Here is a 13,049-nt window from a genome sequence, read left to right on the forward strand (position 1 = left end):
ACAGGTAACAACATTGATTCTGACCTTTAATTGCCTCCCAGTAGCCATTCCGATCCCTCCTGGCTGAGGAGAATTTATAGAACTCGTGTTGTGTCTTCCAGATGTACACAAAGTGGTCCTCTGAACCGCAGATCAGGTACTTGGACTTGGGACTGTAAATACAAAGCATGAAGACACAATATAAATAAAACCACAACAAAAACACATACCCACAAAGATTCTTTATACTGAAGTCACTTCTACATTCTAGAAATACACAGCATGAAAGCTAAATAAAGATGAGAATTATGAAAGAAAACAACAGGCAACTACAGAGAAAGTACTGAAATCATGTCCACACTCCTGGAACTTTTACTTCAGATGTGGAGCAATTCTTCTCGTTTTTAGATGTCAAAGAGAGAAATATTTACATGCCATTTGGTTCAAAATCGTGTTAAAAGTTAATGCTGCACTCTTAAATAGTAAAAATATATGGCAATATTTTTGAATAACACCCCCATTTGGTATATAAATCCAACAGATAAGATGATACACTGTTTGTGTGATCCCACCATATTTAAGTGAATGATACTAAAGATGGTGAATCCTACTGATGCTCTGTTGAGGTTGTAGGCATGGTCAGATAATTCCCATGAGGGCTAAGGCCGACCTCTTAAATCATCAGTTTGTTTCTGAGACAAACATGTCCTAATGAGTACTAATTTGATGTTACAGGGGTTTCAACAGTCTCGTTTATAGTCAGCATTTAACAAATTTTACGTTTGTTATAATGATCTTATTTTCACATACAACCTGTCGTTAGATCAAATGCTGCCCGACGTGTTTCATACCAATTGTTGAACCGTTCTTTACACCCTGATTTTAATTACTGATTACTCCATTTACCCGATCACGATAGTGGGCACACAGCAGGTATGACTAGTCGACATGGAATGCTTACTCCTCCTACGCACCCGACTCCACCTATGGTGTGTACAGGGATCCGTGTTTGCACCTACTCTTAATTTTGTATTCTTTATGGCATTTATTTACTGTGAGATTGATCACAGTTCATTATATTCACATTTCATGTTAGCAAATTATAACCACATGTAAAACTAATTACACTGCAAATAATCTATAGAGATGATAAAAACTTGCCCTTGTTTGTTAAAAACTTGCCCTTGTTTGTTAATATTTTTTTTCAATAACGTACCTAAAGCTGGCTTTGATTTGACTACTGTTATTTGTGCAACCCTTGTATTTACAGGTCAAGGTCAAATCCCTGAGATCATACAGCCTTATTCTGGAGTCATTGGAAGTGACCAAGATCTAAAATAGACAGTTGTCAATTGTCATCCAAAACCATTTACAAAATAAGATTTAAATTCTCGTAATCAAAAAATAATGCTCTCTCTCTCTCTCTCTCACCTTATCTTCTCCAGGTAATGGTTCCACTCCAGTGATTTTGCTTCCCTTGGCATTTTTGCCCCTGGTTGATCTCACATGGATCTGAGTGTAGTATTTTAATTGCTGGAAAGAGAATGGTTAGAGGCATGACTTCAATGCTTATATCAATTCACTGCTACACAAACTTCAAATGTGTACTTCATATGTGTTGATTATTATAGAAACATCACGCAATAGGTAAAAAAAAAATATTTGACCAGTCTACAGGGGATGTTTACTCCTCCTAGGCACCTGATCCCACCTCTGGTATGTCCAGGGGTCCATGTTTGCCCTATTCTTAATTTTGTATTCTTTATAGGAGTTATGATATTGATCAATGTTCGTTACCTTCAACTTTTCATTTAAAAACAAACAAACTGACAGAACCTCCAGAAATGCAAATTGTGCAATTGTTCAACATGAAAAAAAAGTATATAAAGAAAATCTTCAAAACTGTTTCTCAGTCTTTTAACCCCCCCCCCCTTCCTCCCCACTAACAACAACATAAAAATGGACTAAGGTGTCTCTAGCAAAGCTTCTGACTTTTCTGAATTAAGTAAGAATTCCGTAGGAATTACATATCTATTTAATGATTTAGAAGTACACGAATAAAATAAATTTTTATTTGATTGATTTAGAAGTACATGAAGATATACCTCAGTGGTATAGAATATACATTTGCCATCATAAGTTCCAGCAACTGCAAACTTCCCATTGTGACAGAAATTGGCGGTCGTGATTAGACTGGAAACCTCGTTCCACATTGTAACTTTCTTTTCCGGGATATTCCAGAGTCGTAACTTACCATCCAACGATCCACTAAGGAAATAACGATCATCCTAAAAAAGAAAAACCACGGTGATAGAGCTACATAAAATAAAACAAACCCATGATAAAAACGACTGCTCCATTGTTACAGAATTTAATGACATCAACTAATGACAATTGTTATTTGTGTTTCACTCAATGAAACTTTCTCTGTGTATTGTGTATCTTGTTTATTCTACAAACATTCTGGGGAACAAGAATTTTAAACACGCTGTAACAAAAATGATTCAACTTTATGTATATTATGAATATCACCCAGTGCTATTATGAGTATCACCTAGTGCTATTATGAATATCAACCAATGCTATTATGAATATCATATCATCTAGTGCTATTATGAATATCACCCAGTGCTATTATGAATATCGCCTAGTGCTATTATGAATGTCTCCCAATGCTATTATGAATATTGCCCAATATTGCAGGCCTAAGCCCCTGACACTGCAGCAATGTATATTACAATGACTTGCAATAACTTTTACATACAGTAACATACAGATGATAGGAACTAGGATTCCTGAAACACTTTGCAATGAATACATAGATATTGGTTATCATTGGATGAAATACATAGATATTGGTTATCATTGGATGAAATACATAGATATTGGTTATCATTGGATGAAATATATAGATATTGGTTATCATTAGATGAAATACATAGATATTGGTTATCATTTGATGAAATACATAAAGAGTGGTTACCATTGGATAAAACAGATAGAGAGAGGTTATCATTGGATGAAATCCACAGAAATTTGTTACATTTGGATGAAATACATAGAAATTGTTACCATTGGATGAAGTACAAAGAAATTGATTATCTTTGAATGAAATACATCATGGTTACAAATGGATAGATTAAAAACAAAGTGGTTACCTTTGGATGGAATACAATAGCAGTCACAAAGTCGATATGCTGGAATATACATAGACACTCCCTCCGAGAAATGTGCCAAAGCCGGACTGTTTTATCCATCGATGACGATAAGATGAAGTAATTCTGACCACAAAAAAACCCCACATTCAGATTTTATTCAGTTATTCAGTGTAAGTGTATAAACTGTTGTAGATGTGCAAGCAGAACAGGTTTATTCTTTAGAACCAGCACATTACTCTTACCAATGGCAACTTTCTCAAATTTCAACAATGATGTGAATTTTTCAAACTTTTAAAATATACACCATCATCTGATATTTCATAGCGAGTTTCTGACATAATCTTCACACATTTAAAGGCAAAAAGTAAATGAAAACGTCTTACTTTAGACCAGGAGACATCCAACACATCGGAGGCGTGGCCTCTGAAGACGCATAGCGGGCGCGACATAAAGGGGCCATCCTTATCCTCGTCCGACATCATTTGGGCCTGTCATGGATAACAAATACAGAAGACCTTTAACTTGTTACTTTACAAAGATATGATTTTCAATTTCACTTGTAAAACAGATATTTGTGGTTTGTTTAGTTTAATGCTTCATTCCACTGGATCTTGATTTTTCATACCCTATAACCTGAATTGAAGGTTGTGCCATGTCACATCCTGGGAATGACAACACATTTTTGAAAATGCATGAGGACAAGAACTGTGACACCTTATGCCGGCACACTTCATAAAGCGCGTTATTTCATATATTTACATTTTGCTTTCATTTTTGACAGGTCAAGTTAGCTCAGTGGTAAAGTGTTCACATTGTGACTGGGAATTCATGAGTTCGAGCCCTGCACGTTCCATGGCCGTGTCAAAGCAAAGATGTAAACATAGGTAGTGATAGCTCCTTTGCCAAATGCTCAGCATTTAAAAGTGAGAATCACAGGTCTTTCAGATATGACTTTAAAAACGGAGGTCCCATATCGTAGCAGGCGTTGGTACGATAAAGAATCCTCACAGCTACAGCCCTGAGTGCTAGGCATAGGTCTAAATTCGTGGTACACTGTACTTTACCTACAACTGTTGACATCGGAATACGAGTGAAAAGTTCTCGGAGGATGTAAAACAACCAACCTCCGTTTCTGTCGGAATATTCCCCGCTGTTAAAATAGTTGCACTATATTTATTAAGATTCATATGCATATAGTTCACATTCATGAGAAAACAGTTATTATTTCAAATGGTAAAGATATCGAAGGTAAATGATTGATTGATTGGATCTTGTTTAATGTCCCTCTCGAGAATTTTTTACTCATATGGAGTCATCGTCAATACCGGTGAAGGGCTACAAATTTAGGCCTATGCTCAGCGCTTACGGCCATTGAGCAGTGAGGAGATTCTTTAGCGTCCCACACCTAGTAAGGCACAGGACGTCCATTTTTAAGGTCATCTTTGAGGACCTGTGACATTCACACCTGATGCTGAGCGTTTGGGAATGGGACTGTCACTACCTGTTTTAACGACTTAGGTCCATCGCGGCTGGGATTCGAACCCCGACCTTCCGCATGCAGGGCGAATGCTCTACCTCTAGACCACCACGGCAGTTTTAAGAAAATCAAATCATAAGAAATAAATCTAATTTGGACCTGTTTTATACAATTAGAACTGGTTTAAGACAATTAATGCATCTACATAAACTGCGAAGCTGTTTATAAAACATAAATTGGCCCCAAACCAATTCATGTTGAATGAATTGCACCCCAAAAAGTAATTTTTTAATGAATGCTTGTCTTGTATTCCGTACCTGAGTGAGAAAGTCTCCTACGGAATTTTCCGACACTATGGAGTTGAGGCTTTCATGAGAATGTGTTGGAGAAACTCGGACTAAAAATAAACCATTATGTTTTGTAAACTGTACATAAATTTCATTACAATGAAATATTGTTAAACTCCATAAATGTTGTAAAAAGAATTATTTCAGAAGTTAGTATATAATAACAAGATAACCCCAAAAATGTTTGGAAGGGTATGAAAATCTTTCTTGTAATAAACACACATTTCTAGTTCATTGACCTAGTTCCTCCTGCCAATCAAAGTAAGATGATACATCAATAAATTCTATTCATGTCTGAAATTATATGAACCATCTGCACTGTGTAGTTGTGTAGTAAAAAAAAAATTTGCATAGCATCTGCATATTTCTTTCTCATGCTGTCACAGTGAAGAAATTTTATGTACCATCAGCGTATTTTGTTCACATGTCATCAAAGTGGAGAAATTTTACGTACCATCAGCGTATTTCGTTCTCATGTCATCAAAGTGGAGAAATTTTACGTACCATCAGCGTATTTTGTTCTCATGTCGTCAAAGTGAGGATAGGCAGCCTTGAGGACCCAGATCCTCAGCATGTTGTCTTGTCCTCCTGTTGCCAGAAGTTTACCACAGGGTGAGAATTTCATTGTCCATACAGCTCCCTGTAACCCACATAAAGGTCAAAGTACAGATGTAAAGGTCAAAGTACAGATATAAAGGTCAAAGTACAGAAATAAAGGTCAAAATATAGATATAAAGGTCATAGACCATAAAATACAATGAGCATTGTTCTAGTTTTTGTCATATGAGGAGTTTCGACATTAACCAACCTGACCTTTATGAGATTTGATATCATGGAATCATTTAAATTTGTGGGGGCCAATTTCATGGATTATCGACATTTTACAGTTTGGTTGGGACATTTTTGGTTTTGTTTTTGTTTTGCTGGTATGGTTTCTGAACATTATATGTGTGTTATGTTGTGGTGTGGGGCAAATGAATGGAAGACAACTTGTGGATGCCAAAAAATTATCGATTCTTTTTGCACTTTAAAATAATCTATTCTTCACTTGTACAACACAATTTGATTGCTTCATAAAGTTTATATAATCCATGAAAATTCAGTCCCCACAAAATCTAATTATTCCAAATTACCTTAAATTTATTCTAATCTTGGAATCTTAATTTAGAATATATAAAATATCCATCTCTTTATACAAGCTTATTCTATATAGTGTATGTACAACAAGTTCATAGAAAAAAATGTATCTAAATTTGTAAATTTTTGTATGACTGTATCAGTAGAGGTTTCAAATGCATGTACAAATCGTACAGAGTACAGAGTGGTGGCTATGGTAACAGTAAAGCATCCACATCTTATCAATAGACATGCTCTTCACAATTCCCAGTCATGCAGGTGCATACATTATCAAAACTGCATGCAGTGTTTTCTTTTAGTTATACGCCTTCATTTTTTCCCTATATATAAAAAAAATTGTTTTCTCAAAACCATTATTTTGAGTGTTAAGTTAGAAATGCCTTAAACTCTTTAATTAGTGTTCTGTTGATCGACCACAAGACAACAGTCTCTTGAACTATTACCCTCAATCCGCAGGAACTCGACGTTTTAAACATCTATAATAAAAAAATTGTCTTCCTGTAAACACTATGTTTACAGGAAGACAATTTTTTTATTATAGATATTTAAAACGTTGAATGCCTGTGGCTCAATTCATCTGTTCACTGAATACTTTAATTTCATTGGTTAAGTAAGTCATGTGATTCTACACATCACAAGAATAAAGAAAAAAATATTGAAAAAATGAAGGCGTACAGCAAAACAGTTACAGATTGAGTTCTCAGAAAACAGCAGTTTTGTTTCACCTAACAATGGATCTGTTGCCCTTAGCCTCAGATTGAGGGCAACACATCCACTCTTGGCAAACAAAAACTGCCTTTATTTGAGAACTCGGTCAGTAGCTGTCTAATTTTATATCCATTGCATTATGATAAATAGATTCAAATGTGTCGCAATGGGCAGGAAAATTAAATGCTGGAGACTATGTAAAAATTATGAATGCCCTCAAATATTGACAGCCATCTCAAGAAATAGGATCTAATTACGATACATGAATGTTTGTTTGAAGAGAATTGTTGAAGCGTTATTCTAGAGAGTTACATGTGTTGGATAGTATTTTGAAATAAAGAAAACTTCCTACTGCCTCAGTCATAGTACAGTCAAGATCATCGTCCACTTCCTGGTAGTAAAAATAGCAGACATTCAGACGCCATTCTGGGGTGTCTAATTAATTCTCTATAAAATGTCTGCTGTTGTTGAGTAAACAAACTGTTCTCTGCAGTGTTCACTACACACACAACGTACAAATAAACAAGCATTCTCTCTGAGTCTACACACAACAAGATATCAGTTAGGATGCACATTTCTTACATTCATAATTCTAAACTATAAATAATAAACTGAACTAAACAAGAGGCCCAAGGGCCTAGAATCGCTCTTCTGATAAATTGTACAACCCCACCATTTCTATTCTTAGCCTCTTAGTATTCTAAATCTTTAGTTAAATCCCAAGAATTCAAAAAAAGTAGGTCAATGTGACCTACTTTTTGGTTTACACATTTTGAGAACCCAAAAAATATCAACTGACAAAGTTTGATGATTTTAAGCCAATTAGTATCTGAATATTGAAATATAGCTGTCAAATTCCAATCGTAGGTCATGGTGACCTACTTTTTGGTCAGCGAACTCTGAACATGCAAGACCCATCAACTGACAAAGTTTGATGACTGTAGGTCAAATAGTATCTGAAATATATAAATATAGCCGTCAAATTCCAAAAGTAGGTCACGGTGACCTACTTTTTGGTCGACACAAACTGAAGACTGAAGACGCATCAACTGACAAAGTTTGATGATCCTAGGTTTTACAGTGCCCAAAATATGCATTTAAAATTGAAAATGTGAAATTTGAATATCTGCAAAATTCAAAAAGTAGGTCACTGTGACCTACTTTTTTTATAAATATGTTTCAAGGCCTCAAGATGCATCAACTTACAAGATTTGATGATTCTAAACCTCTCGGTATTTGAAATAACAACTTGAAATATATCTATAAATGATAAGCCATAAAATTCAGAAAGTAGGTCATGGCGACCTATTTTTCAGTTGACGCATTTCAAGGTCCCATGATCCACCAACTGACAAGTTTTGATGATCATAGGCTTCAAAGTGTCCAAGATATGCATCAAAATTAATTTTAAAATAAATACCTGCAAAATTCAAAAAGTAGGTCACCGTGACCTACTTTTGAGACAACTTGACACAAGGTCCTAAGATGCATCAACTGTCAAAATTTGATGATCCTAGTCCTTATAATGACTAAAATATCAAAGATTTAAGGAAATATAAATTTAGGTCAACTTTGAAGTGACCTTGAGACCACGCCCTTTGCCCCAGGGTAATGCCTTGAACAATTTTTAATCTACAACATATCCTCATCCTTATGTGTAAGTTTGGTGATAATCTGCCCAGTGGTTCTTGAGAAGAAGATTTTTTAGCAACCACTACTTTTGTTTGTATTTTCCTGATTATCTCCCCTTGTTAAAGGGTCACATCCCTCTATTTAGTATGTATGAAAGCCCTTGGGCCAATGATACCCTGTAACAAATTTGAAAAAAATTGGCCAAGGGGTTCTTGAGTTATAGCCCTTTTTCTAAAAAGTTTACACACACCGCACAAATGGCCATAGCATTAGCTCTTTGAGCCTTTGGTTCAGAAGAGCTAAAAACAAACAAACATGACTGCATGAACTGCATGAACAAATCGGGGCATCTAGGGGCCTGCTCAGTTAGACATATCTAGTGCAACCTGAGGGGATTCCAGCAGAGCAACCCAAAGGGAGCCCAGCAGAGCACAAGTCTTTAAAACCAAAGGGGAGCCAAGCAGTTTATAAAACATTTGAACCCCTGGAGAGCCCAGCAGTTTAAAACATGACCTGTGGAGAGCCCAGCAGTTTAAAACATGACCTGCGGAGAGTCCAGCAGGTTAAAACACTTTTAAACCTGTGAAGAGCTCAGTAGTTTATAAAACTTTTAAACCTATGGAGATCCCAGCAGTTTAAAACACTTTTAAACCTGTGGAGAGCCCTGCAGTTTATAACATTTTTAAACCTGTGGAGAGCCCAGTAGGTTCTTTGAAGAGTCATCTCTAAGAATTGTCAGAAAAACAAATTGCAACCATGAAGAAATAAATCCCTATGGAATCAATTTCCACTGCCATTCCCATTTGACCTACCTTATAAATATGCTGTATGGATTTCAAACACCCATCAAAATCTCTTAACACACAGCTACAGGACACTAATGTTGGAATAAGTTTCAAACTTCGGTCTCTTTGGACAGAAAAACAAACAGCTAGACAATGGGGCAATATTACTACAATGTAAGGGTCAACAAACTGCGAGAAAAAACTGACCGTATGAACACCACTCATGTCCTGCAGCATTTTAAGCTGATTATATTCTTTGGTGCCTTTATGATGAGCTTTCAACTAAAACATAGAAAACTTTCTCTATTATATACATTTAGCATGATTTGACAGAAAACATCATACAAGATTTATGAATTGCAATGATAGCTTTCTCCAAGTAGATTACCCATGGACAATGTATATTCCTGAAAAGGTACAAAATGTACTCTAAATTTTGCACAATTTGAGGTTTTTCTTAATTTTTGTAAACACTAAAATTGAGTTACTAATATTTTTATAAGTCTCATTTCTTACAAATTATTCTAAGTGACCTTGAACTTTACTGACCTTGAAGATTTTTCCATCAACATTGACCTCTTCTTCAATACCTGTCTCATCTCCATGTATCACTGAAAGAAAATGTCAGGACAAAATGAAAATGCAGAACCCTGTTGGCTCCACGTGATCCAGTGCTGTCCTTGAAATGGCCGACATTTCGATTGATACAACATTCGTAATACTACCTTGATCTGCAGCTGTTTTGAGTTTATCCACATTTTTCTTCATCTTCTTTTCCAGGAATTTCTTAAACTTCAATCTACAACCCCAAAATAAGAAATCCTTTACTGACTAGACATGCACGATCGTATTAGTAGAAGCAACTTTTTCTGAATCTAAAGAAATGGACAAGTGTCCATTCTTGCAGACCAGAATCCTTCATCTATGTTTTTTCTGCATTTTCCATCGGAGCAGTCCTGTCAGTTTTTAGTGTAAATTTCTCCCACACGTAAATAACCACCTTTACAGTACTATGACATATCATATAATTTTTAAATTTGCGAAAGGTACAGCAAAGAAAAGAAGACTCATTAAATAAAGACTTTTTTTAATTACATTTGTAACTAAGGTGCATAATACATAAAAAATTCGAATAAAATCCATTTCATAATATTTACATTTCCAGTACGAGTTTTTGCCTCCAATATCTTTACCAATTGTAGTGATATCCATTTCCTTATGAGCATGATGCATTTATGAGCAATGTGTGTATTATTTCAATGGCTGGAAATTGAAATAGTAAATATAGAAATAAATTTTATTTTTGAAAATACACAAGGGAATGAACTGCAACACGTCATGCTGACATGCTAATGAGCTTCATGAAGTATGCTAGCATAAAGCATTGCAATTCATACCATCATGTATTTTCAAATATGAAATTTATTTCAAACCCAGTGAACATGACAAGCGTGATGTACTTAAATAATAAATCAAAGTCAAAATAACAATGCAACGCAGGGTAAGATAACTTCGCTCAGAAATGTTGAAATTTTTCGACTGAAGATTTTCTGTTTTACATTTACGTGTACACAAAGCGTCAGAAACCGATTTTGTTCTGTTTCGTCTTTGTGTGGGATTTACCTACCCTTTCTTTCGGACACCGGTCTCCTCCGCCAGAGATTTACTGTCCTCCTCCCCACGTGCCCCCTCTTCGCTTAAATCCTTACCCTCTCTGAAAAAGTAGGTCAAGTTAGTGAGCCAGTGCCAAAGTAGACAACAAAAAGCCAAAATGTCAATGGATTGTGAGGCACCTGTATATATCATAACATTTCCATTGTTTTAACCTGTGATATCTTTACCAATTGAAATGATAGTCATTTCCTCATGAATGCGAACAATGTGCGTATGAATCTTGATAATTATAGTACGACTAATTTACAGACCCTGAAGCATACTACTACACCAGTGGACAAACGGTGAACGCTTTGAACAGAATGGTTCTCAGCAAAAACGGAACGGTTCTTTTCAGGAATGGAATGCTTTGGACTAAGATAGGAACAAACGGATAGGCCTCGATTTCATTCAAATTCTGCATTTCGGACTCTTTCAACACTTTTAACATACAGAGACATTGTAATAAAGAGAGAATTAATTAAATTTTTACCAAATGATTATCAAAAATATCACCATTTTTAAAGTTGCACAAATACCTGGGGGGGGGGGGGAGGGGGGGGGATTAAAATAAATTTAAGCATGATATACACTTATGTATATATGACTTAAGCCTGCATCAATTAATCTTTTTGTTGTGTGTGCGCAAATGCTTTCAGATGGTCATGGGGAATCGAAAAGAAGCAACCCCCTTTTCCTTGTACCTATTGTTTAATATTCTGTAATTATTAGATCTAGTTTATTTTCTAAACATCTTTAATCAAAAATGTTTTAGATAATAATATAGTCAATATTTATTGACAGACCAATGTAGTACGATATACACGACGACTGAGCATGTATCATATGATACAAACCATGTTTTGAAAAAAATTTAGAATTGAAAAATATACAGAAATGATATTTCTAAAAAATTTAATGAATTATAGCATTTACAAACATGACACATTGGGTTTTGTTTTGATGTAAAAAGGGAGTGTGTGCCCGCATCGTTTCCAATTTGATACTCATACTCAGGTAGGTACTGTTTTTATACTTAAGGATGCAGAGAGGGATATCAAGGAAGCTATTTCACCGAAGGTGTGGACTCCATGTCTATTCATCTATATGATAGCTCGTACACCATTGCTCTAGCCATTCATAGTTTCTCAATTGACTCCTGCTCTTGAAAACAGTTTTTTAAAAAATCAAAGCAAGCAAATGATTCATTTTAATTTTCCAACAATTTCACCGAAACCTGTGATTTTTTTTCTTACCAAATTAAGACATAAACGCAAATATTTAGAGCATATGATTTGAAGTTTTGTTTGTTTTGGTATAAAATCACCTATTACACATTTCCATTAACTTCATTTTGTCTTTATCATCCCCGACAGATCATCATGTTCGTCTACTGTAACTCGATAATGCTGCGTGAGCTCCGAATGACCGTGTGGGACACCAACAGTTTGAGGGAACGAATGCTTTGATGGAACAAACAGTTTTAGATGAGAACGGAATGTTTTGGTTTGGGAATGGAACACTTTGGGCTGAAAATGGAATTCTGAACAGTTTAAACGGAACAATTTGATGTCGGAACGGTTCTTATCGAGAATGGAACGGTAACGGAACACTTGATATGGTGTAGTAGTACGCTTCAGGGTCTGTAATGACTGAGAACTCGGAGCTTTTGATAAGATTCAATAAATCATCCTTTGCGTGGTATCCATGGATATTTTTAAGTTACATCTTCAGCTTCATGCAAAGTAAAGAAAATATGACAAATGTGGGGCAAAAACAATCAATACAAAAACCAAGTGCCCCAACATCATTTTAATGCAATTTAATCACAGTAACCAATTAAACTACCTCTACAGCCTTTAATTTAGCTTTGCAGTTTGAAATAATGTTTACAAAACATCTGGCATATACAGTTGGCGAAAGAGCATAAAAAACTACCAGACATCATGTCCTGTAGATCTGGGATAATCTACAAAATCTACCAGACAAGTTAAAAATTTATCAGACAGAATAAAATATGAGATTGTTTCACCTGTTTTGATTTTCAGGCCAATTGAGTATGACAGTTCAAAACATTAACTTTTGTTTAACAGCTCTCTAGTTTTTGACCACACAAGACTAAACTTTCTTATCAATTTTGTTGTAGTTTGATTTCCATCCATTTTGCTCATAG

General features: G+C 35.4%; 1 protein-coding gene across 2 annotated transcripts in view; it reads right to left on the reverse strand.

Moving 5' to 3' along the window:
• Positions 1–13,049, reverse strand: part of LOC125658962 (WD repeat-containing protein 44-like) — a 29,907-nt gene that overhangs the window by 3,314 nt on the left and 13,544 nt on the right. The window contains exons 9-21 of one of the 2 annotated variants that reach the window (XM_056150131.1): positions 10,851–10,937; positions 9,949–10,022; positions 9,773–9,834; positions 9,431–9,505; positions 7,159–7,197; positions 5,466–5,601; positions 4,932–5,011; positions 3,521–3,625; positions 3,138–3,260; positions 2,085–2,267; positions 1,411–1,512; positions 1,196–1,311; positions 25–152 (exon numbers count right to left, since the gene is read on the reverse strand). In XM_056150131.1, coding sequence (XP_056006106.1) covers positions 25–152; positions 1,196–1,311; positions 1,411–1,512; positions 2,085–2,267; positions 3,138–3,260; positions 3,521–3,625; positions 4,932–5,011; positions 5,466–5,601; positions 7,159–7,197; positions 9,431–9,505; positions 9,773–9,834; positions 9,949–10,022; positions 10,851–10,937 — 1,310 coding nt within the window. The remainder of the gene's footprint in view (positions 1–24; positions 153–1,195; positions 1,312–1,410; positions 1,513–2,084; positions 2,268–3,137; positions 3,261–3,520; positions 3,626–4,931; positions 5,012–5,465; positions 5,602–7,158; positions 7,198–9,430; positions 9,506–9,772; positions 9,835–9,948; positions 10,023–10,850; positions 10,938–13,049) is intronic. The other variant, XM_056150132.1, reaches the window with a different exon arrangement.

Source organism: Ostrea edulis, chromosome 9, assembly GCF_947568905.1.
Source record: "Ostrea edulis chromosome 9, xbOstEdul1.1, whole genome shotgun sequence".
Classification (NCBI taxonomy): Eukaryota; Metazoa; Mollusca; class Bivalvia; order Ostreida; family Ostreidae; genus Ostrea; species Ostrea edulis.